The 11989-nt window shown below is 42.9% G+C and overlaps 1 protein-coding gene across 1 annotated transcript in view; it reads right to left on the bottom strand.

The window, feature by feature from the left end:
- Window positions 1–1405: 1405 nt before the first annotated feature.
- LOC137538993 (L-lactate dehydrogenase A chain) overlaps window positions 1406–11989 on the bottom strand; it is a 41057-nt gene continuing 30473 nt past the window's right edge. Inside the window, exons 6-8 of the mRNA XM_068261452.1 lie at window positions 8368–8485; window positions 5811–5934; window positions 1406–3210 (exon numbers count right to left, since the gene is read on the bottom strand). Of these exons, the coding sequence (XP_068117553.1) occupies window positions 3046–3210; window positions 5811–5934; window positions 8368–8485 (407 nt within the window). The 3' untranslated portion in view covers window positions 1406–3045. The remainder of the gene's footprint in view (window positions 3211–5810; window positions 5935–8367; window positions 8486–11989) is intronic.

Here is an 11989-nt window from a genome sequence, read left to right as displayed (position 1 = left end):
TATAGCTGGCTAACCTATACTCGGGCAACTATAGCTGGCTAACCTATACTCGGGCAACTATAGCTGGCTAACCTATACTCGGGCAACTATACCTGGCTAACCTATACTGGGGCACCTATGGCTGGCTAACCTATACTCGGGCACCTATAGCTGGCTAACCTATACTGGGACACCTATGGCTGGCTAACTTATACTGGGACACCTATGGCTGGCTAACTTATACTGGGACACCTATGGCTGGCTAACTATACTGGGGCACCTATAGCTGGCTAACCTATACTGGGACACCTATAACTGGCTAACCTATACTCAGGCAACTATAGCTGGCTAAACTATACTGGGACACCTATAGCTGGCTAACCTATACTGGGGCACCTATAGCTGGCTAACGTATATTGGGACACCTATGGCTGGCTAACGTATACTGAGACACCTATGGCTGGCTAACTTATACTGGGACACCTATGGCTGGCTAACTATACTGGGACACCTATGGCTGGCTAACCTATACTGGGGCACCTATAGCTGGCTAACGTATACTGAGACACCTATGGCTGGCTAACTTATACTGGGACACCTATGGCTGGCTAACCTATACTGGGACACCTATAGCTGGCTAACCTATATTCAGGCAACTGTAGCTGGCTATCCTATACTGGGGCACGTATAGCTGGCACCCATACTTAGCTAAGGAGTTGGCTCCCTCTACTGAGGTAAGTATGTACCGCTAACTTTTTTTTTTCAATTAAACTGATCTCAGGTTCACTTCAAAGTATTAGAGAAGCATCAGCACCGAAGTCAGGTAACCAGCATTGTTTATAGGGGAATGAAGATGGCAGCCTCCATATTCCTCTCAGTTCAGGTTCCCTTTATCTTAATGCAGCTTGGAATTGGACCCATCAAATGCATTGATGATTGACCACAATTGGGCCGGATGCATTCGTAATAAACTAAGATCACATTTAAAGGGTTATGTAAGCGAAGGAAAAAAACGTGGTTTAACTTACCTGGGGCTTCTTGCAACCCTCTGGAGTCATAGTGTGCCCGCACCGTCCTTCCGCATCTCTCCAGCCAGCAGCGGCAACCCTCTCAAAACTGGCTGTTCATGGCCAATCGGAGGCTACCGCGCATGTGCAGCCCCGAGCACGTTGATCGTGCTTTTGTCGCCAGGAGTTTTATGCACAGGAACGGTTTTACCGTACGGCGCATGTGCAGAATGCTGCTGTGCACGGGGCGCGATGTGGAGGTGCATGGCTTTGAGGGGGCTCACTACTGCTGGCCGTAAGGACAGCGCAGGCACCAGATTACTCCCGAGGGCTGCAAGAAGCCCCAGGTAACTTAAACTGCTTTTTTCCCCTCTTCAGAATTCCTTTACCCATCTGTAATAACCACCAGAAAAAACACATTTTGAATTTTTATGAGTTTTTTTTTATTAGTGCCAAAATCTTGTTGTCTTTCGTTTTAGTATCAGCCATTCGAACATTCTCCATCGTAAAACAAGTCCTACCTTCCATGTATACAGACAACAAACATCACGACATCAACGTCATATATATATTTATATATATCCATATAGGTTTCTTTCCATAGATTGGGACTCTGCGGGCGAGATGGGGACTTTATCATGAAAGTGCTTAGGAATAATAATTTATTTACAGGATAAACAATACATTATTCCTCTAGATAGATTTAAATAAAATATATGTTTTAAACCTTTAATCTGAGTCTCAAAATATAAATAATTCTATTTTTTTTTAAAGTGTACCTGTTAACCATTAGCACATGGTGGTAAGGACTTGGGGGAACAGGAAGAGACAGCTTATGATGTACGTAGGCTATTGGTAGATGTGGCGCCCTATGATGACATCATAGTAGGCGTGGACTTGCAACCGTAACCCACAGGCTATTTTAGCCACCCAAGATCAAGACATTCAGGCCCTTATCCAATTCACTTTTTCTCCTAGGAGATATTTTTACACCTTAATCGATAAAATACCCTTTAAGCCACCAGCAAGCAATAAAATACTCAGAATAATTTTAGCAGTACTTTTAGCCACCTTTTTGATACTTTTTGAATTTTGCAGAGTGCTTCTTAAACATTATCTGAAACAGAAGATGACAAATTATCTCCTAGGATAAAAAGTGTATTGAATAAGGAGTGTTATATAATTAGGTGCAAATACAATGCCATTGAAAAGAAGGTGCTTTCTTGATCTCTAGGGATTGAAATTGCCCATGAAGGTGTTGTGACCATACATGGATCTGGTGACAAACTTTCAATGTTTACATTTGTAGATGTACGAATGGCATCTTTTTTTATTCAATGCCAAAATTCGACAGTAGTGAAAACAAAAAATATATAACATAGGGAATAGAAGAAATTGGGAACTGGTCTTATCTTTTGAAAAGGAAGAAAAATGAAATAAGAAATCATCAAAATTCTGAAAAAGTTTGAAGTTTAAAAAAAAAAAAAAAAATTGGCCTTAGATGTTGTCCATATAAAAGTTACACCCACCAATATGCTAAATTCCCTTTAGATATATTTGGTCTTCAGAACGCCCAACTAGACTTTACAAGTGATTTTATTATTACAGGCCACATGAATTGTGAAAGCATTGGTCAGTGGGTGAGGGACAGGTCCTCAGGGCCGCCACAAATCCAAGCCAGCCATTTTTTGAGCAGGATAGGTGCATCCGATACTACTGACAACATCCTGGCTCCTCAGACAGGTTCACTTCAAAATGGCTTCCCTTCCGCCCGGGGGCGTCGGCGTACAATACGTGTGACTTTTTTCTGTCAGGCTTTCCTTGAGGTCCTTAAAGTGACATGTAAATAATGACTGTTTTTTTTTCGTTCATGAACATTAACCCTGTACAGCCCTAAATCATCACCGATTGCCAAGATGGAGATAAGAGTGGCACCGGTGATGTCACAAATACAGAAAATTACAACACAATGGATTTGACCTACTTTGAAAAGTGCAACATAAAAATAACATTAAAAAAATATGGAGGAGACAACGGACACGTGTGGATATCGGACAGCTTAAAACTGCAGCTCCTTCTGGATTCCCCAAAGCGTTCCGGCGCTGTTCTTAAGGCGGTCCTCTTCATCCTTTTTCAGGGTCATGTGTACGACGTCAGTGATGCCCTGGTTACCCAGGACGGATGGCACGCTGAGGAAGACCTCGTCATTCACACCATACATGCCCTGCAATATGATGAAATAGCACAATGATATTACTGTATTATTCAATTTTAGCGCTAACATATTACACATCGCTGTACAATAGTGGAGACATTACCACTTTAAACAGTTACACAGGGAGGTTATAGCATTCAACAACGGCACACAAAATAGTGATGTATCAACGTAGGGATAAGTATAGCAGACAAGTCGCTGAGTCCATATGGTGAGGGAGAAGATCACACTGGGAGGAAGCCCTGCCACACAGGAATACAATCTAAGGTGTGGGGGAGAGGGACACATAAAGGGGGTTTGGAGCTATGAAGATGGCGGGTAAGCAATGGTGAACAGGTCTTTAAAGTGAACCGGAGATGAGAGTTATATGGAGGCTGCCATATTTATTTCCTTTTAAGCAATACCAGTTGCCTGGCTATCCTGCTGATCCTCTGCCTCTAATACTTTTAACCATAGGCCCTGAACAAGCATGCAGCATATCAGCTGTTTAAGACAAGATCGTCAGATCTGACTGGATTAGCTGCATGCTTGTTTCTGGTGTGATTCAGACACTACTGCAGCCGGAGAGATCAGCAGGTCTGCCAGGCAATTGGTATTGTGCAAAAGAAAATAAATATATCAGCCTCCATATAACTCTCACCTCAGGTTCACTTTAAGGCCTGCTTGAATGAGTTGAAGGTGGGGGATGAGCCTGATGGGATGGGGGGGGGGGGGTGTATCATAGAGTAGGGGTTGCTCTGGAAAAGTCCTGGAACCTCACGTTCCAGGAGAGCAAGTGATGCGAGGGGTGGACATCCGTAGAGTTTTGGAAGACAGCAGGGATGGGGAGTATATCTGGATGAGATTAGAGATGTTTGGGGGGGGGGGGGGGGTAAGGTAGATCGATTCGTATGCCAGGCAGAGCAGTATAATTGTAATTCTGAGGAGGACAGTGAATTACAATGTGAAAATGGGCAGCTGAAAAGGAGCAGCAGGAGGAGCGAATGAGCCTGGCAGCTGCCTTCACTACACGGTTTATATTCCGCAGAGATCACCTGACAGGACTACAAATGTCACCATGTGATAAATGTCAGAATGTAAATCAGGGAGAGGAAAGATTTTACAATGGGCAAACACTGACTAAATAATCTATACATGAAAATTAGTGAAAATAATGTGGTGAATAAAATTACTTACTTTTTCAAACAAAGTGCCTCTCAAGTTGTAGTGTACACAGACCTTTGACTTCAGACCAGGTGTCCGTTTAACATTGCAATGTAGGTTAAGTTCAGGTCAACTGCAGTAGGTCGGCCGCTTAGCTTTTCCAGGTGTACACAGATATCAGATTTCATATTCAGACTCAGCTCGGGAATTGATCTCAAAGGTCTGCGTATACTGGACCTAAAAAGGAACTATAACCCAGGACTGAACTTCATCCCAATCAGTAGCGGATACCCCCTTTCCCATGAGAAATCTTTACCTTTTCTCAAATAGATCTTCAGGGGATCTGTATGGCTGATATTGTGGTGAAACCCCTCCCACAGTGTGATGTCAGGACCATGACAGTTTCCTGTCTGTAAACCTTGCATTGTGGGAAATAACGTCTGTTTCCAAATGCCAAGCAACCGGTATCTCCCTCTGTGCATATATAACCTTTGAGCAGTTGGTGCTATCTAGTTTTTTTCCTGTCTGCCAGTAGTAAAGATGACACACAGGCTTATTGTGGATCAAACATAGACGAAATACATGGCAAATATCAATCTTTTTTTTAATCTATCTTCTATTTTTTAACTTCTCACTTTGCAGCATATTAACTAATAAAATAACCACTGCTATTTCTTTGAAAAGGTTCTCTTAAAGAAAAACCTCCCCTGGGGGTACTCACCTCGGGTGGGGGAAGCCTCCGGATCCTATTGAGGCTTTCCCCGTCCTCCTGTGTCCCACGGCGGCAGCGAAAATCCTCCAGGAGCGGCGGCGATGTAAATATTTACCTTCCCTGGCTCCAGCGCAGTAGCCGCTCCTTCCCACGGAGATAGGCGAAACTAGCCGATCTCCGCTGGGCCGCTCTACTGCGCAGGCGCAAGTCTCCTGCTCCTGCGCAGTAGAGCGGACCCGACGGAGATCGGCTTTTTTCGCCTATCTCCGTGGGAAGGAGCCGCAACAGCGCCTCCGCTGGAACCTGGAAAGGTAAATATTGCACAGGCTGTCTGATTTGTCGCCTGTGCGTTCCGGGGGCTGCAGCGAGACCCCCGTGGGACACAGGAGGACGGGGGAAGCCTCAATAGGGTCCAGAGGCTTCCCCCTACTGAGGTGAGTACCCCCTAGGGCAACTTTTTTCAGTACAGGTTTTCTTTAAGGCTCTCTATACTAAAGACTATACATGAGAATATGTGATTTAAAAACTCTGCCCTGACTTGATTAAAAATCATCTGCTATTAGCTGGGTGTGATTTGTAACCCTCACCTGGGTAAAATCAGAGCAAAGCGGGGGCTTTTTTAAAAGATTAGCATGCTTGGAGCTGTGTGAGTGAACTGTAGCATATTTATATGCTATCCACGAATGGAGGGGATGTATGGAGTGTACATCATCCTTGCAGTACCGGCAGTACACAGCCAGCAGGGGGCACTCACCTTGATCATTGTAGAGACGGGGTGCACACGCCTGAGGTTCTTCAGTATACTCTCCGCCAGGTCAGCGACAGAGAGGCCGATGGCCCAGGAAGTGTAGCCCTTCAGCTTGATCACTTCATAAGCACTGCAAGCAAGACGAAAACAAGTTCTCAGATTCGCACATGACTTGTACAATCGCCCTGCAACCTTCCTTAGGCCCACCAGAGTGATTTCAGCTGTGCTTTGGGATCACCAGTGACAGCCCAAAAGTGCTAAGCTGATGAAAGTGGATGCAAGCGAACCTACAGGAGTGATTGCGATTTTGCCAAATCCCAAACACCGCTTCCTCCGGTCCCCCAACCTTCCCCTAACTGCCCCATGCATTTCCCACTCTCATACGTGCCTGCAGAATTTCTCAATAGCCACCCCACCCTCTGGAACTTCCTTTCACCACCCATCAGACGTGCCCCCTCCATTAATACATTGAAGCAAGTCCTCAAATCCCACCTCTTCAAGATGACCTACCCACCCCTACCACACAGTGACTCTCTACTCAATACTTATTCTACAGCCCTACCTAGTTTGCCCATCTCCCCTCCCCTTAGATTGTAAGCCTTTGGCAGGGTCCTCCCTTCCTTAGTGTATTCTGCATGATTGCGTGCCCCTTTCCTTCTCGTACTTGTATTACTAGGCCTACCTAACCAACCCCAAATCCAGGGCTGTGGAGTTGAGGAGTCGGTGCAATATTGGGTACCTGGAGTCGGTGGTTTCATAAATTGAGGAGTCAAATGATTTTTGTACAAAATCTACAGCCCTGGTAAGTATTAGACTGAGGAGTCAGAGCCATTTTGGGTACCTGGTGTCGGAGCTGGAGTCGGTGGTTTCATAAACTGAGGCATCGGATGACTTTTGTGCCGACTTCACAGCCCTGCCCAAATCACATGATCATGTATTTGGTACCCTGCTTGCATTATATAGCTTTGTCCTATGTTGTATAACCTTGTTAAAACAGTCAACCTTTGTATCATTGCATATATTTATTGTCTAGTGCTGCGTAATATGTTGGCGCTTTATAAATACAATAAATAGGAATCAACACAAGTTCTGCACCAGTATTGGAGCATTTAAAAAGTATAGGAACGCTGCATAAACGCTTTTGAATTGCAGTTCAAAACCGATTTTACAGCAATTTTGTGAGTGATTTTCCAGTTTTAAAAAAAAGTTTGAACTACCTGCCGGGTCTCTGAACCTTCGTGCCTGCCACCTTCCAGTGTGTAGCCCTGCCCCCTTGCACGAAAGTTCATTGGCGCTTCTTTATTTGGAGATAGAAAAGCACAGGTGACCTTTTGTGGAAGGGGGCAGGGCTATGAACCAGAAGACGGCAGACAAGGACCTTGGGAGATAGTTTAAACTTTATTTCAAAAAGTAAAAAAAAAAAAAAAAAAAGCAAAGCGCAATCGCTGAAAAATCACAGGCAGTAAGTTGTACAGTGCTTGCAATCAAAGCTACTTTGATTGCAAAGAAAACATGGCCAAAACCACTACACAAAGCACTGCTCTCAGTGGGCCTCTTAAAGCAGCAGGGTCAGCCATACTATCCCAGCAAAAAAACAAAAAAAAAAAACCCACCACATAAGTTGATAAATACTTGTTCTACTTACATATGTATTGTACTGTCCACATTTTGATTTCAGTGAATTTTATGCAGTAAATAAAGAGAAAACTGTTCCAGGCATTTTCCATCTTTACTGCCTCTGACTGAAGCCAATCCTGATGTCATTTCCTCCCTTAATCTTTTTTCCCTTCTCATGCCTGAACTGATGTATGGGTGTATGCATTGCCAGCCCTCCTCACCACTGAGCTCTGTACTAGAAACTGCACTGTCATGTCTAGCTTGCTTTTTAAACACACGTGAACACAGCAGACATGGTATTTCTGCAGAGGGGTGGGGTGTATTTCCCTTCTCAGCCTCATGTCACAGTGGACTGCCCTCAGCCAATCAGTGAGGAGCAGGAATGTGGGAGGGGAGATAAAAAGCTTCCCTCTACCCGTCAATGTACCAGAAAAGAGCCAGGCTGACCGAGATAAGATTCATTACAGCAGAAACATTTATGATTATGTTGGAATGCTTGTAATGCAGGGCCAGGATGTAGACTGCATAGTAAACACAGAACATAATTTGATTTTAAGGCTGACAATCCCACTTTAAAAACTATCACCTTAAAAATATCCCATGGTCCTTCTGTCTAGTCGACTGTCCAGGTCTGTGAATGAGCCAGACAGCTGCCATTTACATAGCATGAGTATTGGAGGAATTTGTGGTTTCATTGTGACTGCATTTCTGAGCAGAGATGGTCAAAGAAATGTAAGTAATTTTTGGTTGCATGAAAAACAAAATGCAAATTTTATGCTGCCTGGAATTAGGCAAATCAAATGTTGATTTTGATCAGCCCAAATCCAAGTGCATCGGATTGACACAATTCCAAGTCGTTACAATTTGCATTCTGTCTGCATGCAAGCCAGAAATGATTACCATCTGATTGGCTACGTCTGTGTGTGACATTGTGTGTCAGGCGTACCTGTCCACCACCTGCTTGTGAACCTCCTTCCAGTTCTCCTTGTCGGCATCTGTTCCCATGTCTGGATTGAGAGACTTCAGACTGACTCCAGCCACATTCACTCCGCTCCATACCGGCACTGAAAGAGAAGAACCACTGTCAGTATACATTATTATTATTATTATTATTATTATGTGTTTATATAGCACTGACATCTTCTGCAGCACTTTACAGAGTACATAGTCATGTCACTGACTGTCTGCAGAGGAGCTCACAATCCAATCCTACCATAGTCATAGTCTAATGTCCTACCATACTATTATTATGTGTTGTAAAGTGCTGCAGAAGATGTCAGTGTTATATAGAGTACATAGTCATGTCACTGACTGTCTGCAGAGGAGCTCGCAATCTAATCCTACCAAAGTCATAGTCTAATGTTCTACCATATTATTATTGTGTATTTATACCTGTATAGCACTGACACCTTCTGCAGCACTTTACAGAGTACATAGTCATCTCACTGGCTGTCCTCAGAGGAGCTCACAATCTAATCCCTACCATAGTCATTGTCTAATGTCCTTCCCTATTATTATTTATTTACAGTGGGATGCGAAAGTTTGGGCAACCTTGTTTATTCGTCATGATTTTCCTGTATAAATGATTGGTTGTTATGATAAAACATTTCTGTTAAATATATCATATAGGAGACACACACAGTGACATTTGAGAAGTGAAATGAAGTTTATTGGATTTACAGAAAGTGTGCAATAATTGTTTAAATAAATTAGGCAGGTGCATACATTTGGGCACTGCTGTCATTTTATTGATTCCAAAACTTTTAGAACTAATTATTGGAACTCAAATTGGCATTGTAAGCTCAGTGACCCCTGACCTACATACACAGGTGAATCCAATAATAAGAGTATTTAAGGGGGTCAATTGTAAGTTTCCTTCCTCTTTAAATTTTCTCTGGAGTAGCAACATGGGGGTCTCAAAACAACTCTCAAATGGTTCTGCGTTCGTCCAGTACTCTTGTTGACACTCTCAGGTGTTATGCCCAGATTGGCCATGTAAAGAACACATGAGAGTGTCACCAACCCTAATGTAGTAACACCCACAACCATTACACAACACCCAGATCGGGACCAATACTTATCAATATCTATCAATATTATTTATCCAAGGCAACACTACAGCCTCAATATAATAGGTGCTAACAGACGAGGTCTCAACCCATGTTATCATTTCTCTTCTTATGCTATAGTGAGCAAGTTAATTGTTATGTTAAACTAGTAGCCCTGGTATTCCACCCCTATCCTCCCCACTAACCCGTTACATAATTGAATAAGCGTCATATGATTTCAGGAAGATACAAGTGGGTAAATGACAAAATGTGAATGTCTCCATATATCATGACGGCTACGCAGCTATGCTTACATGTGTCACAATATCTAGACACCACATATCAGATGTTGTAGTAATTAGAGTTTATAGTGTTAAATTAAGCTTCATAGCAAAAAGTATATCTATAAGCTGTATCAATATGGAATTATTTGTATTGCAATCATTTCAATGTCAACATTCTTTTCATTTTTATGTCAAACAGTTGTCTTTTCATCAAAATGTCTTCTTATCCTGTGATATGCTATGAAACTGAATAAAAAATATATATATATAAAAAAAAAACAACAACTCTCAAATGACCTGAAGACAAAGATTGTTCACCATCATGGTGTAGGGGAAGGATACAGAAAGCGGTCTCAGAGATTTCAGCTGTCTGTTTCCACAATTAGGAACATATTGAGGAAATGGAAGATCACAGAATCAGTTTAAGTTAAGGCTTGAAGTGGCAGACCAAGAAAAATCTTGGATAGACAGGCGCGACAAATGGTAAGAACAGTCAGAGTCAACCCACAGACCAGCACCAAAGACCTACAACATCATCTTGCTGCAGATGGAGTCACTGTGCATTGTTTAACCATTCGGCACACTTTACACAAGGAGATGCTGTATGCGAGAGTGATGCAGAGGAAGCCTTTTCTCCACCCACAGCACAAACAGAGACGCTAAAGCACATTTTGGAAACTAAAATTGAGTTATTTGGGCATAACAAGGAGCGTTATGCATAGAGGAAAAAGAACACAGCATGCCAAGAAAAACACCTGCTACCGACAGTAAAATCGGGTGGTGCTTTCATCATGCTGTGGGGCTGTGTGGCCAGTGCAGGGACTGGGAATCTTGTCACAGTTGAGGAACGCATGAATTCCACTCAGTTTCAGCAGATTCTGGAGACCAATGTACAGGAATCAGCGACAAAGCTGAAGCTGCGCCGGGGCTGGATCTTTCAACAAGATAACGACCCTAAACACTGCTCAAAATCCACTAAGGCAGTCATGCAGAGGAACAAGTACAACGTTCTGGAATGGCCATCTCAGTCCCCAGACCTGAATATAATTGAAAATCTGTGGTGTGAGTTAAAGAGAGCTGTCCATGCTCAGAAACCATCAAACCTGAATGAACTAGAGCTGTTTTGTAAAGAGGAATGGTTCAAAATACCTTCAACCAGAATCCAGACTCTCATTGGAACCTACAGGAAGCGTTTAGAGGCTGTAATTTCTGCAAGAGGAGGATCTACTAAATATTAATTTTATTTTTTGTGGTGCCAAAATGTATGCACCTGCCCAATTTTGTTTAAATAATTATTGCACACTTTGTGTAAATCCAATAAACTTCATTTCACTTCTCAAATATCACTGTTTGTCTCCTATATGATATATTTAACTGACATGTTTTATCGTAACAACCAACGATTTATACAGGAAAATCATGACGATAAGGTTGCCCAAACTTTCGCATCCCACTGTATATAGCACTGACATCTCCTGCAGCACATTACAGAGAACATAGTCATGCCACTTACTGTCCTCAGAGGAGCTCACAAGCTAATCCTACCATAGTCATAATTTAATAATCCTATCACAGTTTATCAAAGTCACAACTGATCTTTTGGCTGACGGTTTGGTGGCCAAGCACTGTACAGATTCCCTGCTATGCTATTGCAGAGTGACACCTCTGTAGCTATGGAGGGGGGAAGGGATGAAGTGCTGCGTATGACAGAGTGGTTTCTAATGCTCAGGGATTACTGTTCCTAAAAGCACACCTGAAGTGAGTGTTATATGGAGGCTGCCATATTTATTTCCTCTTAAAGTGAACCAGAGACGAAGCACCCTCATTTTACCATATAGATCAGTGGGTACATTAGAGAAAACACCTACCCTGCTCTCTGTTTCATCCTTCACTGCTCAGCCTGCTTCTTATCAGCCCTGATAAAATCCTGGACTGAGCATTCAGTGTGGCTTTGCTATGACTCAACTATAATGATTCCAGAGCAGAGCCACAAGGGGGCAGGCTTGGGCTTGAAAAGACAGCACAGAAGACAGACTCAGCTATAAAGATTCCTGAACAAAGCCAAACTGAATGCTCAGTCAGGGATTTTATCAGGGCTGATAAGAAGCAATCTGAACAGTAAATAATGAAACAGAGAGCAGGGTAGGTGTTTTCTTCAATGTTCCCACTGATATATATAACATGAGGGTGCTTCGTCTCTGGTTCCCTTTAAGCAATACCAGTTGCCTGGCTGCCC

Source organism: Hyperolius riggenbachi, chromosome 11 (assembly GCF_040937935.1).
Source record: "Hyperolius riggenbachi isolate aHypRig1 chromosome 11, aHypRig1.pri, whole genome shotgun sequence".
In the NCBI taxonomy this organism is placed as follows: domain Eukaryota; kingdom Metazoa; phylum Chordata; class Amphibia; order Anura; family Hyperoliidae; genus Hyperolius; species Hyperolius riggenbachi.
This window is presented reverse-complemented; position numbering and strand designations above follow the sequence as displayed.